The sequence below is a fragment of the Trachypithecus francoisi genome, unplaced genomic scaffold, assembly GCF_009764315.1.
Source record: "Trachypithecus francoisi isolate TF-2019V2 unplaced genomic scaffold, Tfra_2.0 Lachesis_group7, whole genome shotgun sequence".
In the NCBI taxonomy this organism is placed as follows: Eukaryota; Metazoa; Chordata; class Mammalia; order Primates; family Cercopithecidae; genus Trachypithecus; species Trachypithecus francoisi.
This window is the reverse complement of record NW_022681472.1, coordinates 97452952-97471141: the sequence shown is the minus strand read 5'-3', so window position 1 is coordinate 97471141 and position 18190 is coordinate 97452952. Positions and strand designations below refer to the sequence as shown.

Below are 18190 nucleotides of genomic sequence, written 5' to 3'. Positions count from 1 at the left end.
CCATCCATCCATCCATCCATCCACCCACCCACCCACGCATCACATCCACCCACCCACACATCCATTCACCCATCCATACATCTATCCATCCATCCATCATCCATCCATCCATCCACCCACCCACCCACCCACCACGCATCCATCCATCCACCCACCCATCCATCCACCCATCCACCCACCCACACACACATCCATCCATCCACCCACCCATCCATCCACCCACCCACCCACCCACACATCCATTCACCCATCCATACATCTATCCATCCATCCATCATCCATCCATCATCCATCACCCACCCATCCATCACCCATCCACCCACCCACACATCCATCCATCCACCCACCCATCCATCCACCCACCCACCCACCCACACATCCATTCATCCATCCATCCATCCATCCATCCATCCTCCATCCACCCACCCACGCATCTGTCCAACCACCTATCCACCTACCTACCCATCCATCCACCCACCCATCCATCCACCCCCCCACCCACCCATCCATCCAACCACCACCCACCCATCCATCCAACCACCCACCCATCCATCTACCCACCCGTCTATTCATCCGCCCACCCATCCACCATTCCATTTGTCCAGCCTCCTATTCACCCATCTGTCCATCATCCTTCCATCTACCCATCCACTCTTTTGTCCACTCCTCTGAACCTGTTCGTCCATCTATCGCACTTCTTTAGGATTTACTGAGCAGTGCCTGTGTGCTGGCCCATGCTCAGTGCTGCTACACAGAGAGGGAAAGGTAGACCTTCTGTCCAGGAGCCCCCAGGCAAGTGGGGATGGCGTATCTACCCTAGACATTCTCTGCTCTCCTGTGGTCAGGCTTTTACGGTGCTGGGATGCCATCCTTCGCTAGACTGCAAATCCTGGAGACAGGCCCTGGGACCCAGGGAAGCAGCTCACAGCCCCTGGGACACCTGGAGAGCTTGGGGTTTGGCCTCAAGAGTCAGGAGATGGGGCACTCAGATCCCTGCCCTGTCTCTGACTTTTGGGGTGACCCTGGGCTCGCCCCTGCCCTTTCTGGGCCCAGTCATGCCTTCTCTCACAGGAAGTGGACAGACCAGCTGGTTCCCAGTTCTGCAGGTGCCGCCCAGGTCCGCTCCAGGCTCCATGGGAACTTTCAGGTGCCCTTGGTGTCTGCCCCACAGCCCTGCTCCTGACGTGGCTGTCTTGTTTCCACAGAGCAACTTGCTGGATGTGAATCAGATCATCAAGGACTTGGCCTCCATGGTGTCAGAGCAAGGAGAAGCTGTCGGTGGGTACCTGCCCCAGCCTCGGGCCACCGGCTGCCCCGAGGGCCTGCCTGCCAGCCCCCAGTCCTCACCTCTTCACCTAAGGGTGGGTAGAGCGGCCTCTAAGAGGAGGCAGGGCCAGGTTGGAGTCCAGGTCTGAGCTTCTGCTCCCTCCCCACCCGCCCTGTCTCCTCCAGCTCCTCAGGAAGGCTAAGAGCAGGGGGAGGCCCACACAGGGTGGCCCACCCACTCTGCTCATTGACAGACAACTGGCCCCTACTCCGCTGATTGACAGACACTGGCTCTGCTCTGCTCATTGACAGACACTGACCCCGCCTCTGCTCATTGGTAGACACTGGTCTCCACTCATTGATAGACACTAGCCTTCACCCTGCTCATAGAGAGATACTGGCTCCATACTCTGCTTATTGACAGACACTGCACCCCCACTGCGTGGCTCACTGACAGACACTGGTCCCTGCTCCCCTCATTGACAGACACTGGCCCCACCTCTGCTCATTGACACTGTCCCCGTCTCTGCTCATTGACAGACACTAGCCCTGGCTCTGCTCATTGGCAGACACTAGTCCCACCTTTGCTTGTTAACAGACACTGGCCCCGCCTCTGCTCGTTGACAGACACTGGTCCCGCCTCTGCTTATTGACAGACAGTGGCCTCCCCTCTTCTCATTGACAGACACTGGCCAATCTCTGCTCGTTGGCAGACACTGGCCCCTGCTCCGCTCATTGACAGACACTGGCCCCATCTCTGCTCATTGACAGACACGGGCCCCCACCCTGCCCATTGACAGACACTGGCCCCACCTCTTCTCATTGACAGACACTGGCCCCCACCCCGCTCATTGACAGACACTGGCCCCACCTCTTCTCATTGACAGACACTAGCTCTCACCTTGCTCATTGACAGACACTGGCCCCACCGTGATCATTGACAGACGCTGGCCCCTGCTCCGCTCATTGACAGACACTGGCCCCCACCCCGCTCATTGACAGACACTGGCCCCCGCTTTGCTTATTGACAGACGCTGGCCCCACTTCTTCTCATTGACAGACACTGACCCCGCCTCTTCTCATTGACAGACACTGGCCCCACCTCTTCTCATTGACAGACACTAGCTCTCACCTTGCTCATTGGCAGACACTGGCCCCACCGTGATCATTGACAGATGCTGGCCCCTGCTCTGCTCATGGACAGATACTGGCCTCCACGCCTTCATCCTGGGCCTCTGCCCAGAGACTCCCCGCAGTGAGGCTGTTCTGGAGTGGGTAGGGTTGTGAGATTGCAGAGATGTGGAGGCTAGAGCTCTGGTTCTGCTGTGGATGTGTCCGTGCTGGGAGGGGTGTGGGGAGAGGGGCATGGGAACGTGCAGGCCCGGCCAGGGCATGCTGTCCTGAGCTCCCTGCATCTACGAGAAGACGGGCTGCACCGCAAGCCAGGACACCTCCCAGCCAGAACCGTGGGCCCTCAGCCCTGCGTTCCCCTGGAAAAGGAAGTGCAGCAGCAGGGTGTCCCGGGTGCCCAGGGTCAGGCCCTGCCTTAGCGCCGGGCTCTATGTGGGGCGTGAAGTGGGAGGCCCACAGCCTTGTCCCTTGCCTCTGAGTGCCCGGAGAAGCCCCACCCTTTTGCCACTGGAGGCCGCCAGCCGAGGACCTGACAGGCGAGAGGTCGGGATGAAGGGGCTGAGCATGGAGCCAGGGAGGCTGGAGGCTCCATTCAGGAACCCGCACCCAGGGCGAGGGAAGGGCTTTCCCAGACAGAAGGGACAGAGGTCACAGTGCCCAGTGACCCCGCCCAGGCCGCCAACTGCCCAGCGACCCCACCTGCCTTGGTTGCCCACCCACCCTGGGCCTCAGCCCTTCCTCTGTCTCCGTGGGGTTGCCCATGGACCTCCCTAGAGAGGTCCTCACCACGAGGTCTAAAAGCTTTGGGTTCCCCTAACCCCAGGATGACCGCGTCCGGTTCTGACTCCGTGTGCTCTAGCCTCCTCTGCTTGTGGAGAGCCAGGGTCCCTCATGTCCTCTTCCTGCTCTAGTCACACAGTGGCCCTGGCCTGCCTGTGCGGACCCCAACCATGGCAGGGCTCGAGGTTTGCAGGGGCCTTTGGGGGGATGCTGACCTTGCCCCCATCCCATAGGGACCCCACCCCTGCTGTGTGTTGGTGTCTTCCCCGCTCCCACTCGAGGGCTCTGACCCGTTGATCCCGCCCTGTCCATACCTGCTGCTGCCAGGAGCCCTTTCTCCCAGGCTGGCGGGGTGTCTCTTTTCCTCAGTTGAGGAAGAGCCAGGCTACCCCTGGTGCCCACAGGCCTTTGGTTAAAGCATTTGGCTGCCCACCAGGACTCTCGGGCTCCGCCCCACCCACCTACTCTCCTTCTGTGCCCTGGCCAAGCTGTGGCCTCACCTTGGGGCCTGTGCCGAGAGCAGCCTCCTGGTCTCTCCTGCTCTGACAACTGGCACTGTGTCCAGAGACCCTCAGGCAGCTGGCGTCCTCTTCCCAGGTGCTGTGCTGTGTCCCCAGGAGAAGAGGGACTGAGGCTGAAGCACCTTGCTGCTCCCTGGGGCGGGGCTGGGCCAGGCTCACCCCTCCATCCCCTCGGAGCCTGGGCTTCCAGCTGCTCCGTGGCCCCATATGGCGCCTGCTGGGCTGCCCTATCAGTCCCTTACTGTCTCCTCTCCCCAAGATCCTCCTGTCTCCCTGTCCTCCTGCCTTCTCCCCACTGTCAGCTTCCTGAGGTGGCTGTTGCCGCTTCTGCCCCTGGCCAGCTGTCGCAGGCTGGGATGTGCTGAGTGTGTGGAGTGCTTCGTCCACTCCAGGTGCCCACCCAGTCCCAGTGACGGGTTCGTTGAGGGGGCACTCATGCCAGCAGTTCAGGGAAGGGAGCAATTGTGGGGAGGGGGACAAACCAGGGCTGACCCGCCACACGTGGTCAGGGCCCTGGGGAGGCCAGAGGGCACCTGCCGGGTGGACAGGCGGGAGGCCCAGAGAGTGACTGAGACCCAAGGGGCCCAGTACAGTGGATGCAGGCTGCCTATGCTGGGTGCTGACGTGAGGCCTGGCTGCTGTGCACAGATGCAAGGCCTGTGATGACCTGTGACCCCGAACCTGGCTGCTCTCCCCAAGGTCTCTGCCCTCTGCTCAGCCTCTGGTGCCTTTCCAGGGTCCAGCAGCAGCAAAGCTATGTGCCGGCAGAGCTGCAGCCCCGAGCCGGCCACGGTGGCCCTGCTGCCAGGTGCTGGGCCGGGCTCCACGCCCCTGCGGCCAGGCCCCCACTCCCGCACCAAGACACGCAAGCCCAACTTCAGTCCCCAAGAGACGGAGGTGCTGGTGCAGAGGGTGAGGCGCCACTACCCGCTGCTGTTTGGGGCACTGCGGGGCACGCCTGCCCGAAAGCACCGCGTGTGGAGCCGCATCCTGCAGGCAGTGAACGCGCTGGGCTACTGCCGTCGCGACCTGGGTGACCTCAAGCACAAGTGGCGGGACCTGCGAGGCGCTGTGCGCAAGAAGCTGGCAGAGGGGGGCCCCGCCCCTGGCCTCATCCTCACGCCTGTGGAGCACATGGTGGCAGAGACGTTTTCTGCCCACGGTCCCCAGGGTGAGGGCCAAGCCACGGAGCCCCTGCCAAGTAAGTGGGCCCTCCCTACAGCCCACCTCCCCGGGACCACCCTGCCCTGGGGCAAGCAGGGCCGGCAAGTGGGCTGTGAGCTTTCTGCACCAGCTCCCAAGAGGGAGACCCTCTGAGGGAGACCCAGAGGCCCATGGAGATGGCCCACCACCCTCCTGGCCCTTCTCTTCTTTTAGGTGGGGAAACCAAGGGTTGGGGCCAGGGAGGGTTCTGCCTGTCTCTGGAGTGGAAGGGCTGCGGCTCACGCCTGGGGTCCCAGCTCAGGGTCCTCCTGGCATTGCCAAGCATGTGCCGCCAAGGGGCTCAACCATAGGCGCCACCTCAAGCCACGCCCACCGGGTGTCTAGATGGGACGCTGGGGCCTAGTTCCACGTCACTGTTGAGTGGTGAGTGCTACCATGGGGAGGGGTCACAAGGTGGCCGCTGGGACCAGTGGCTGGTGTGGGCAGAGACGAGGGCAGAGCTCCCGATGAGCAGCAGCAGCGGGTGCAGCCCTGGGTGCCCTGGTGCCCTCCGAGGCCCCCGTCTGGGCCTCTGCCATTCCCGCCTGATGTCATGTGGCCAGGAGGCCTGTTTGGCCCTGGGTCCCAGCTGGCCTTCCTCTCCACAGGCAGCCCTCCCCTCCCGAATGCAGTCCAGCAGTGGGCACAGCCGTCCTTAGGCAGCCAGCTCTTCCAAACCAGTGGGTCCCAGCAGGGAGAAGGCCCCGCTTTCCCGTGCAGGGCAGCAGGGCCCGGCTGGCCCCAGGGTCTGAAGACAGGGGTGTCTGGGAAGAAGGAGGGCTTCCCTCCACTCTCCCCCAGCCCCAGAGCCCCAGGGTATGGCAGCCATGAGAAGGCAAGGTCAGTCAACAGGCAGGAGGAGCCTGTGCCCATATCACCTCCAGCCGCTTGGCCTTTGCCACAACCCCCAGGGAGCAGAAGGTGACCTGTCCATTCATTGGTCACTGTTGAGGAGTTTGGGCAGAGCCAGGGAGGAGCCTGGGCCCCAGCTTGACTCTCCCCCACCCTCTCCCCCACACTGCCCTCGCTCTGGCCTGCAGTGGCCTCCCCCTCCTTCTGCAGGCCCTTCCCTCTGGGCCCACATGGAAGTCCTGCGTGCGGTGCTATCCAGTGACTCTCAGCCTCTCAGGACACGCTGTGCCCCCTCCTGAGCCCACGGGCCCACTCCAGGGACCGCCGGAAGCCAGGCATTTCTGTCTGGCTGGGCCTTGTCTGCAGCCCGCAGCTGCCCCTGGCTCTGAGGGTGACGCTGGCTCCGAGGGTGACGCTGGCTCTGTGCCTCCTCCTGCCGCCTCCGTGCCTCCTCCGCCGCACCTCCTCTCCTCCTCAAGACACTGCGCCAGGAGTTCCTTCGCCGTCCTCCGCCTATGGTGGCCCCCCCTTCAAAGCAGAGCCGCGCTGGACTCCCCTTCCTGGGAGCTGCTGGAAGGACTTGGGGGACAAAGCCCCGGAAGCAGGACCAGCTCCTTCTTGAGGGCCACAGGATAGACAGAAGGACTCAGCCTCGTGGGACAGGCAGGGCTGGCCTCCCACGCCCCCACCGGCGGCCACGGCAGAACTTGGAGCTCTGGGGTCCACCGGCGGCCACGGCAGAACTTGGAGCTCTGGGGCATCTCAGCTGCTCCTGCTCACAGCGGTGCCTGAGGTTGGGACACCCAAGGGCAGAGTGGGCCGGGCTGGTTGGGAGATGCATGTAGACACAGGGTGCCACCAACCCTGTGGCCAGCCTTGGACAAGGGGCCTGGGCTGTGGGCCTTGTGATGGGGCTTGGGGGATGGGCCTGGTCCGTAGGCCTCGTGATGGGGTGGGGCTGGAGGAGGACCTGGATCCTCCTCTCAGGCCTGTGCAGGCCAGGGGTGGCTGCATCCACCCCCAGGGAGGCCACATTGTCTCCTGCAGGGCAGGTTCTTGCAGCCCAGGATTCTGTGGGCAGAGGCAGACCTGGTTTGGGGGTGCTTCCTGGCAAGGGTGGACGTGTCGTGTGGGGCTGAGAAGGAAGGGCCTGGCAGGGGTAGCACTGGTGTGGCCCAGGTGCTTAGTCCTTTTCTGCAAGTCCCCAGCCCTGGAGGCTGCAGGAACTCAGGTTTGCTCACCCTGTGGTTCCCTGCCCTAGACTGAGGCCCAGCCTCAACTTCTGTGACCCCTGATGGATCAGCCACTCCAGGTCCGCGGGCCGCTGGGCTCACCTCCGTCAAGGGAGTCTTTGGTGCCAGTGAGCTGCTCTGAGTGGCCTGCCCTGCTGCTGACAGCAACTGACATGTGTTGAATTCCTGAGCGAGAGAGTGCTTGGGACAGGGTTGGACTTCCCCTCGTGGGTGCTGAGGCAGGGAGAGGGAAGTGGCTGCCAAGCCTGATGCCAGGGTGGGGGCATCCCAGCTGCAGGCCCAGGTGCCCTGAGCCGGCCATGCTTTCCGCTCTGCAGCAGCACTGCCCGGGGCTTGGGCAGGGCCAGGCCTGCAGGGCTGATCACGGCTGTGGGGCTGGGGGCAATGATTTGACACAGTGCATGGGGGTCTTCCACAGGGGTCGCTGTGCCCTGAGGCCGCTGGGCAGGCAGTTTCCTTTGAGGTGTGTGTGCTGCTCTGCGAGCGTCTGGGAAGGGCAGCACCAAAAGGTACTCTGTTTGGCACCTGGAGGCCTGGTCTAGTGCTTGGGTATCCCTTGGATTTTTGGAGCTAGGGGATCTGCAAGGGGCCCCTGTGGAGCCCCCCCTTGTGTTGGGAGGGGCAGGCGCCCAGGGCCTGTGGCTCTGCAGGGCTGACCCCACAGACCGGGAGTCTCCCGAGACCTGACAAAGCCACCAGGCCCAGGGCTGATGGCTGATGAAGTATTGGAGTGTCGCTCAGTACCACAGGGCCCACGCACCGAACCTGTCCTCACCCTACGAGCAACACAGGGCTGCACAGCGCCAGGAGCACAGGAGCAGCCTCCCTCCCCTTGTGCATCTCTGCACACCACCCTGGGGCAGGACATGGCGTGCCCACCTGGCAGCCTGGGCGCTGAGGGAGATGTTTGCTGGCTGCGGAGCTGGGCAGTGGTTGTGTGATGTGTCTTGAATGTGGGCAGTGCCACGCTGGCTAAGAATGCCCCCGGGACCGCTCTGGGTCTGTGGCCCGCACAGGCAGCCCTGGAGCAGCAGGATGTCAGCCACGTTCTAAGGGTGGGTCTCCAGGTCACACACTACGATCACAGTCCCCAGGGCCAGGGCTTGGTGTAGAGCAGGATTGGGCACTGGCTGAGTCCAAGGGTGGGGTCCAGGGCTTGGCTGAGGCTGCCTGTGGTCACGGGGCAGAGAAAGTGTCCAGCCAGGGCACATGGCCTGTCCAGCACCACCTGTGTTAGCCCAGACCACCATGGCCTTCCTGTCTCTGCTGGCAAATGCTCTCCACTGTCCACATTCACCTCTCAGCGATAGAAGCGAGGCCAGGCTGTTGCCACTGCAGGTGTAAAGTGGATCCTTTGCACGTGAGCAGGGCATTGCCCGGGCCCAGGCTAGCGCCTCCTCCCTGGCAGGCTGGTCCCTCCTGGGTGGCAGTTGTAGGGGGATCTGTCCCACCTCTGGCCCCATCTTCCTTCCCTCTCCTCCTCCATTGGCCGAGAGGGTCGTGACCCTAATGTGGCAGGACATAGAGAGCCAAGTTCATTTGGGGGCTGTCTGCATGTGAGCAAAGGGGTACTCTGCTCCAGGAGCGGCCGAGGCCATCACCCACACCCGCCTTCTCCGGGCTTTGGCTGCTTGTGCAGGAGCCTGGCTCTCCCCTCCCTGGCTGGGGCAGGAGCCCCCAGATGCGGTGATCAGGGCATGTCTGTGAGTGCCTGCGGCTCCACTAGGGCCCTGGGCTGGGGGCAAGGGTGGGGTGGAGCTGGTGACCAAGGGTTCAAGGATCCCTGTGAGGCCTGGGTGGGGGCTTCTGAAGGCAGGGCTCGTGGCTTCTACCTCCTGCCCAGGGAGCTTGCAGAGATGGAGCCACAGTTCTGTGATGAAAGTAGGGAGTCCCTGCTGGGGCGGTGGGCAGTGGCCTTGTCTTTCTGAGGACCCTCCTCCCTCAGAACCAGTCCTGCCAGGCCGGAGGTGATGCTGTGCCTGGCAGCAGTCCCTGTGGTTGTAACGGCTCCTCTATCCCAGGCCTTAAGACTCCTAAGGCTCAGTCAGCTCGGGCCCGTGCCCAGGTGGGCATTGCAGGTGCACAGTTTCTTTAGGTGTCCTGCTTCCCAAGCCCTTCTCCAGTTGCCTCATTGGAGGCAGGCCTTGCAGGGAACCTCCCTCTGGGAAGAAGGCTTGCCCGTGCTTGTGTTTGCGTCTGGCTCTGTTGCGGACCCAGGCTGCACCTGCAGTCCTGGTGCCCAGGTGGCACGTGTCCTTCCCTTGGGTGGAAGAGAATGCTGAGCACCAGGGGCTGCCCATTTTGAGCACCTGTGTTCAGGTCCTGCTCCTGCTGGGGGCGATGCCTTCACCGCTCACTGCCACGAGCCCAGCTTTGCATTCCTTGTGGGGCAAGGATGGCTTAGGTGTGTGTAGCACCTGGTACTGCCGTTTTGCTCCTGGCGGGGTGGTGGTGAATCATCCGGATCCCTGGGGCTGCCCCAGTCCTGGTCTGGTGTCTCCTGTGGGCCCTGCTAATGTGGCTGCCCCGGGCGGCACTGCTGCAGCCACCTAGCCCGGCTTTGCACCGGCTCCTGTGAGCCCCGCACGGTGACACAACTCTCTGATCAGCTCCCTGTGCTGAGTCAAGGGCCAGTGTGTGTGGCCAACCAGAGCCCTGTGCTTGCAGACCCAGTCTCCATCAGCCCAGTCACAACTCCACAGACGTTAAGGCAGGGGCTCTGCCCCTTCAGAGAGGGCCGTGGCCACAGTGGAGGGGCCTGCCTAGTCAGGGTCATGACAGAGCAGGACTTGACCCCAGCCCTGACCTCCCCTTGCCATTCCCACCCTTTCCTGGGTGGGCTCTTCCTGCCCTACCCGGTGCGGGCACTGGAGTCCCCTTCCCTGGGCCACCTCCAGGTTTCCGTTCTAGTGTCATTGCTGCCCACTGCCCACACCACACAGAGCCCTCAGGGCATGTCTGGCAGCCCAGCACCCATCCCTGCAGCCTCTGCTCCTCTGGAGGCCCTGGGCTCAGGCTCCCCGGGCTCGCCTTTCGGGGGTGCCCTCAGGGCAGGGGCGGCTGGGCCTCCATCTGTAATTGCCTTCTGTTGTCTTGATTTGCAGATAGTATTGAAGCCAGCCTTGAGGCTGCGTCCTCGCATGCGGAGGCAGCCCGCCAGCTCCTGGCTGGAGCCAGCCGGCACCAAGTAAGTCCGTGTGAGGGCCACAGTGCCTGGCCGGCCCGGCCTCCGTCCCCTGTCCTCCAACCCTCCCTCTGTCTGTCTGGAGGGGCCCAGGCCCTGTCCTGTGCCTGGGAGAGGCATGCCCACAGGCCTCCTCTGAACCAGTCCACTACCCGTGCCCTGGGGGCTCTGGGAGTGGCGGGGTTGCGGCAGCAGTGATCTGCGTGGTGCCCACAGCAGTCGGCACCGTCTCCTCTCTTGTGTGCACCCTCTCCCATGAATCCCAGGTACAGCCGGTGGGAGGGCCTTTGGGGCCTTCCCGCTCCACTTCCCGTGCTGATGCTGACATGCGGCTCAGTGTCCATCCTGGGGCCGGGGACTGCGGAGGGGACTTTGTGGTTGGGGCATGTCAGGTGGCTCAGAGAGAACAAGAAAGCTCAGGCCTTTATTTTCTTGAAGTGGGACTTGGAGCTGCCTTGAGGACCAGCCACTCACTGGGCTTGTTGCTGACTTGTGGTCACCACAGGAGGACCTGACAGATCAGGTTGGCTGGAGTCTGTGGCCCAGTTAAGATGGAGGCCCAGCCACTGTCTTCCCCTCACTGTCTCTGTCCCCATTGTGGCCTGGTGCTCCTCACTGGCCCTGACAGGCAGAGATGACCAGAACCTGTTCCTCAAGGAGTCCCAGGGGCCAGGCAGGCTGGACATTAAGTCCGGCAAGGTGAGGGTGGCGTGGGCCACCGTGGGAGCACAGAAGAAGCCCCTGGGCCAGCCGGGGCCAGGAGAGCACATACTCTCGACGGCGCAGCAGGGGCAGTACTGGCAGACGGGATGGTGGAGTGTGTGAGGCCGGGGTCCGGGAGAGCCTGACGAGCCCAGGACATCACAGGCAGGTGTGATGAGAGAGGAGCCACATCCCCAGGACGCTGGGATATCACGGCTGTGCCCGCAGAGGGTCCTTAGTTGCCTCAGGGTGCAAGAGGGAAAGAGGTCCTGACTGGAACCATGCAAGGGCCTGACTGGGTGGAGAATGAGGGGAAAGGCTAGGGCCGCCTTGAGCTTCCCTAACAGGGCCCAGTCCGGGCACCGCCGCCGGGGGAGTGTGTGGTAATGGCGAGGCTGGGCCTACTTCGGTCCCTGTTTCTGTCGGGGGCCATCAGACTCAGGTCGGGCTCACTAAGGGTTGGCCCCTGGTGACAGCTGCTGAATGCCAGGCCGGAAGACAAGATCTGGAGAAGCTGTGCCAAGGTCATCTGCAGGATGGTGTCAGAGACAGGGCTGGGGCTGGGTCTCCTGGCGCCAGCTCTGGGCTGTTTGGCCTTGGCCCTTGGCCTGCCACCTCTAGCCGTGGAGGGCAGCTAGGCCCAGGGGCCTCCAGGAGGCAGAAGGTGGAGGCTCTGGTGATGGGCTAGGCGGACTCGCCAGAAACTCGGGGCCACACCACGCAGAGGGCCTCGTTTCAAGAGGAAAGCAGCCAACCAGCAAGATGACCCCTCCTGAGCACCCTGGGACCACCTGGTCAGAAGCAGCGCTGATGCCTGGGACGGCAGGAGGACGATGGGACAGTGAGGAAGAGGAGGAGGAGAAGGAGGAGGAGGAAAGGAGGGCGGTGGCAACTGGACCAGCCGCCTGTGCCATGGACGCCCTGCTGCATTCCCAGTGAGCCTGTGGGCTTGGTCCTGGCAGAGCAGGCACCCTCCACACTGCAGAGGAGGTGGGCAGGGCTCAGGCCCAGGAGGCGGCCGTGAAGTCACCCCTGTGTAGACTGTCCTGCCCCCAAGGGGACTCACCAGGGAGTGTCGGAGGGACGAGGTGTCTGTGAAGTCGCCTCTGCATAGAGTGTCCTGCTCCCGCCTGCAAGGGGCCCTCCCCACGGTATGTCAGGGAGGGACCTTTGTTCAGCCATTCTCCACACCCAGGGAACTGGAAGGGTCAGAGATCCCAAATCTAGAGGCTGTGAAGCCAGGCCTTTAATTTGCAGACTGGGAATCTGAGGCCTGCAGAAAAGACGCTGTTTTCTAGGGTCGCACAGCTACTGAGACCAAGCAGAGCTGGCCTTGGAGCCCACATCTGCTGTGTCTCACGTTCAGGCCTCTCCGTGTTGCCCTAGGGAAGCTTGACCCTCTTGTCTTCCTGGGGACATTCACTTCGGTGGATGGGTACCTGATGGACAAGGGCATGGCCAGACGGATGATTGGAAGAATGGATGCGTGTGTGGATGGATGGAAGGAGGAACGTGTAGACGGGCGGGTGGATGGAAGGAGGAAGGTGTAGACAGGTGGGTGGATGGAAGGAGGAAGGTGTAGATGGGTGGGTGGATGGAAGGAGGGGAAGGTATAGATGGGCGGGTGGATGGAAGGAGGAAGTTGTAGATGGGTGGATAAGTGGATGGAAGGAGGAAGGTGTAGACGGGCGGGTGGATGGAAGGAGGAAGGTGTAGATGGGTGGGTGGATGGATGGAAGGAGGAAGGTGTAGACGGGCGGGTGGCTGGGTGGAAGGAGGAAGGTGTAGACGGTGGGTGGATGGAAGGAGGAAGGTGTAGACGGGCGGGTGAATAGGTGGATGGAGGAGGAAGGTGTAGACGGGCGGGTGAATAGGTGGATGGAAGGAGGAAGGTGTAGACGGGCGGGTGGATAAGTGGATGGAAGGAGGAAGGTGTAGAGGTGTAGACGGGCGGGTGGATAAGTGGATGGAAGGAGGAAGGTGTACATGGGCGGGTGGCTGGGTGGAAGGAGGAAGGTGTAGATGGGCGGGTGAATGGATGGAAAGAGGAAGGTGTAGACGGGCGAGTGACTGGGTGGATGGAAGGAGGAAGGTATAGATGGGTCGGTGGCTGGGTGGAAGGAGGATGGTGTGACTGACAGGTGGATGGGTAGATGGAAGGAGCAAGGTGTAGGTGGGAGGGTGGATGGAAGGAGGAAGGTGTAGACAGGCAGGTGGATAGGTGGATGGAGGAGGAAGGTGTACATGGGCGGGTAGCTGGGTGGAAGGAGGAAGGTATAGACGGGCGGGTGAATGGATGGAAAGGGGAAGGTGTAGATGGGTGAGTGACTGGGTGGATGGAAGGAGGAAGGTGTAGATGGGTCGGTGGCTGGGTGGAAGGAGGAAGGTGTAGACGGGCGGGTGAATGGATGGGAAGAGGAAGGTGTAGACGGGCGAGTGACTGGGTAGATGGAAGGAGGAAGATATAGATGGGTCGGTGGCTGGGTGGAAGGAGGAAGGTGTGACGGACAGGTGGATGGGTAGATGGAAGGAGGAAGGTGTAGACGGGCAGGTGGATGGGTAGATGGAAGGAGGAAGGTGTAGATGGGAGGGTGGATGGGTGGATGGAAGGAGGAAGGTGTAGACAGGCAGGTGGATAGGTGGATGGAGGAGGAAGGTGTAGACGGGCAGGTGGATAAGTGGATGGAAGGAGGAAGGTGTAGAGGTGTAGACAGGCGGGTGAATAAGTGGATGGAAGGAGGAAGGTGTAGACGGGCAGGTGGATGGGTAGATGGGGGAAGGTGTAGATGGGCAGGTGGCTGGGTGGATGGACAGACAGCGTGGATAAATGGGTGAGTAGACAGATGGGTGGATGAATAGAAGGAAGAGGAGGTTGGAGGGGATGGTTGGACAGTGGTGGACAGACAGGTGGACAGATAGATGAGTGGACAAGGCAGGCACGTCCATGTGGAGGAACAGACATGTAGGTGGCAGGGTGGCGGGTAGACCAGAGGGCAGGCGGACGAGCAGACGGAGCAGAGGGGAGTTGGTGGGAGGATGCATACAAGTGGTGCTGTGGTGGGTGGGCACGCAGGCTTTGCACTTGGACAGGCTGTGGCTTCAGTCCCAGCACTACTAGAGTAAATGTGACCACGTCTCTGGGTCTGTTTCGTCATCTCAAACAACGGGTGCAACTCCCACTGCAGATGGAGCATCATGAGACCCAAACAGCTCTGGGTGCAGAGGCCTCACATGGGCACTGTCCCTGCACCGTGCTCACCCCCCAGATCACTGGGTTTTGGACATGCAGGCTCACCTTTCCCTGTCTCCCTCTGTTAGCCGATGAGGAGGACGAGACCCCCAGCTGCTTGTGGCTGCCCCTGAGGACCCTGGAAGGGCCCAGCCCGCCTGAACCTGACCCCCTGGACTTACGAGGAGTCTTCCGTGCACCCACCTCCTCACCCTCCCCACCCGCTTCCCCAGCCTCCACCCCACCAGCAGCCACACTCATGGGGTCCTTCCAGCCTTCCTCGCCGTCTTCGACGCCAGCACCTCCCTTGCCCTCCAGGAAGACCCCAGTGGCAGCATCTGAAACGTCCGCATTTGAGCAGCGACTGCTGGACTCCCACCGGCGGCAGGGTGCCCTGCTCTCCTCCTGGGCCCAGCAGCAGAGCACACTCATGGCCCAGCAGAACCTGCTGCTGCAGCAGCTGGCTGAGCAGAGCCAGCGTCTGGCCAATGGTGTGGAGGCCCTCAACCGGACCCTCGAGAGGCTGGTGGAAGCACGCCCCGCCAGAGAAGCCTCACCCTTCCTCCAGGACGCTGGTCCTGCCGGTGGAGTGGCCCAGGGGCCTGCTGGAGGCTCCCAGGACAGCCCCCAGGGTGCCCACTCGGGGCTTGAGGTCTTCTCAGGGATGATCTTGAAGGTGGAGGAGGAGATATAGGGCTGGTCAGGGGTGCTAGCAGAGCCAGAGAGCAGGAGCAGGGTGTCCAGTCTTTCCCCTGCCGAGTCCAGGCAAGGGAGAGGTGGCAGTGACTGGGTCTCCAGGGCGCCGGGACAGCTTGAGTCCAGGAGACCGGAAGGATGAGAGGATGTGGGCTGTGTACCTGTGGTGCTGTGTCCTTGCCATTGCCTGTGGTGACCTGCAGGGAAAGTCTGCAGAGAGCCGACCTGTGAGGCTCAGTGGACCAGGTCTACTCAGGGATGATGCTGTTGGAGGCTCCAACCCCGTGTGGCAGTGGCTGTGAAGTCTGCAGCCCAGCGCCCCAGCAGGCAGCTGGAGGCAGGGGAGGTGGGGAGGATGCACTTCGGGGCGTCCTGCTCACCGGAGCTCTGGAAAGGGTGGCTCGGCCAGGCCCTGAAAAGGTCCCGAGTGTGATCTGGCGTGACTCCTGAAAGCCCCTGTCCCCTTCATGGGCGTGTACACTCGGAGGGCAGGGCTCCTGTGTCCTACCTGATTGTGGCCCAGGGGAACCACATCCCATGAGCCTGGAATAATTTCTCTCCAATTTTCTATGTTGTTATAAATACATAAAGCTATATATATATATATATATATATATGCCCATATATTACTTGGTACTGTATGGGGCTGGGATGACATTTTGTACTTGTAGATTTTTCTGGCAAAAAGTATTTTTTTACATAAGCATGAAATAACAAAGCAGCGGCAGTGCGGCTGCTGAGGAGTACATGAGTTGGAGCCTGCTCCCCGGGCCTGGCGGGCCCCGCTGCTTTCAGCCTCGCTGCAGGGGTCCGGGCACGTCCCTGCATCTTCAGATCCTCTTCCTCCATTACTTCCTTTGACTCTTGGGAGATCCCTCGGCGGGGCTACCCCATTTCCAATGCCTGCACAGCAGGGCACAGTCTGCAGCCCCCCAGCCTGGGCAGCTGTTGGGAGCGAGCAGGAGCAGGAGGCGGGACCAGCCTAGGCCTTGACTGGTCTGGGGCCTCCAGCCGCGTCCTCTGCGGCACCTGCCTGGCTCCCAGGGCCCAAAGCCTGTCCCAGGAGCAAGATGCTGGCTGACTGGCCTGAGTGGGAAGCATGCTGGTCCCAGCAGCTTCTGGGGAAGCTCTGGCACAGCCGAGAGTCAAGACTACAGCGTCCCTGAGAGCAGGGAGAGGGGCCTTTTCCTCGTTTTGCATTTGTCCATGGAGCCAGCAGTGTGTCAGTAACTCTTGTCTATGAAAGAACCTGAGGTGTAGCCACATGTCCAGCTGCCTTCCGCGCACACCTGACCTCCCTCCAGGCTACCCCCTCTGTAGGTGCACATGGTTCTGCTGTTGGTTTTAGGCAGGGCCTCCACTCTGGTGGTTCCACCTCGGGAAGGCTGACTTCCATCCTGCAAAACCAGCCGACCTCAGCCGGGGCCTCCACTCTGGTGTTCCACCTCGGGAAGGCTGGCTTCCATCCTGCAAAACCAGCCGACCTCAGCCGGGGCCTCCACTCTGGTGGTTCCACCTCGGGAAGGCTGGCTTCCATCCTGCAAAACCAGCTGACCTCCGTCCCAGCACCTCCAAGAAGCCTCTGTAGATCCTCACTCTGGGTTCTTGTCCACGAAAAACACCCACCGTGGGCTGGGCACAGCGGCTCGTGCCTGCAATCACAGCACTCCGTACCCACCGTGGGCTGGGCACAGCGGCTCTTGCCTGCAATCACAGCACTCCGTACCCACCGTGGGCTGGGCACAGCGGCTCTTGCCTGCAATCACAGCACTCCGTACCCACCGTGGGCTGGGCACAGCGGCTCATGCCTGCAATCACAGCACTCCGTACCCACCGTGGGCTGGGCACAGCGGCTCGTGCCTGCAATCACAGCACTCCGGGAGGCTGAGGCAGGAAGATCACTTGAGGCTGGGAGTCCGAGACCAGCCTGGGCAACAGCAAAACCTTGCTTCTACAAAAAATAAAGTTCAATAAATAAAGATACCCAGCACGGCTAACAGTGGCCTCGTATGGTCGTGTGTATTTTCTGTCTTGCGTTACAGTCTTAACCTGGATACAGCCTCTAGTCTGGTCCTAGCTGAGCCCCAACCTTCACCCCACACCGTGTCCTGACTGCAGTTGCATGTTGAGCCTTGACCCTGGTCACACACTGAGCCCTGATCCTGGCCCTGCACTATGTCCTGACCCCAGTTACACATGGAGCATTGGTCCTGGTCACTGACTTAGCCCTGATCCTGGTGACAGACTTGGCCCTGATTCTGATCACACACTGAGCCTGATCCTAGTTATACACTAAGCTCTGGCCCCAGCCCTGACCCTGGTCAGTCCAGGCATCTTCTGGGAGTATCCTCTGGGCTGAGCCCTTACTAAGTGCTGAGGATGCAGAAGCAACCAAGTCAGACTTGGGGCCTCTCCTTTTTGAGCTTAGCATGTGCTACAGAAAACATACACTAAGCAAGTCAATACATATTTGATGAAAGTTATTTTGTGTATCAGTTAAAAATTGATGTAACTGCATTTGGTAGGAAACAGAATAGTGTGTCTTAGAGTGGATAGGCGTCATGGCTCCTGTGTCACGGACATCGGTGACCTGGAGCTGGCAAGGCAGGGCCACAGTCCTCAGAGGTCCAGGTGTCTTTCTGCTCCCTTCTCTGCCATGGCCCTCATGGCCCAGGATGGCTGCAGAACTGCCCCCCGTCACACTCGTGTTCCAGGTAGCAGGGTGTAGGGAAGGAATGGAGGAAGGTCACACACATTCCCTTGAAGGAGATCTCTGCCTGCATCTCAGCCCACTGACTGGGAGTTAGATGCCCACATTTCGTTGCCTTAGAAGCTGGAAAACACAGCTTCAGCCCCAAATGGGGATTTTGTTATTAAAACGGAAGGGACTGGATGCTGGGAGATGGAATGCAAGAAGCACAGCCCCCGAGGTGAGCAGTGTGGGACTGGATGCTTGGCATGCAATCTGCCAGGCTGGAGCATTGAAAAAGCTGGGATTGCACAGTCTAGAGTGTCAGGGGCTTCCCTGCAGGATGGACAGCAGAGGCCTCCAAGGTGATTTGGCAGTAATCACTGCAGCCAGTGAGGGCCAGGGAGAGCTGGCTCCACCTCTGCTTTGTGGCTGAGGAGCAGGGACTTGAGAACTTAGGGGCAGAATGGGCAAGTCCTGGTCCATGTGTCTCCACAGTGCACATGTGCCCTTTGCACTCTAGGACAGTTTCCTAAGAGCCGCTCAGATGCCAAGAGGCCAGGCAGGAGCATGGTCAGGACAGCAGATGGCTGGCTGTAAGGCTCTGTCATCCAGCAGGGGTACGGAATGGCAGGTGGCACGCAGGGAGGGCAGAGGCCATGCTTGGTCTTGAGGGCAAGCGTG

General features: G+C 61.4%; 1 protein-coding gene across 22 annotated transcripts in view; it reads left to right on the top strand.

The window, feature by feature from the left end:
• The window catches only part of TSNARE1 (t-SNARE domain containing 1), a 136400-nt gene extending 120977 nt beyond the window's left edge, over positions 1-15423 (top strand). For 14 of the 22 annotated variants that reach the window (XM_033203358.1, XM_033203357.1, XM_033203351.1 and 11 more), the window contains 3 exons: positions 1206-1278; positions 4435-4899; positions 14211-15423. In XM_033203358.1, coding sequence (XP_033059249.1) covers positions 1206-1278; positions 4435-4899; positions 14211-14815 — 1143 coding nt within the window. In that variant the 3' untranslated portion in view covers positions 14816-15423. Of the gene's footprint in view, positions 1-1205; positions 1279-4434; positions 4900-5941; positions 6469-10110; positions 10194-10628; positions 12498-14210 lie in introns of those variants that run through there. The other 8 variants (XM_033203371.1, XM_033203370.1, XR_004435459.1 and 5 more) reach the window with 7 other exon arrangements.
• Positions 15424-18190: the final 2767 nt, after the last annotated feature.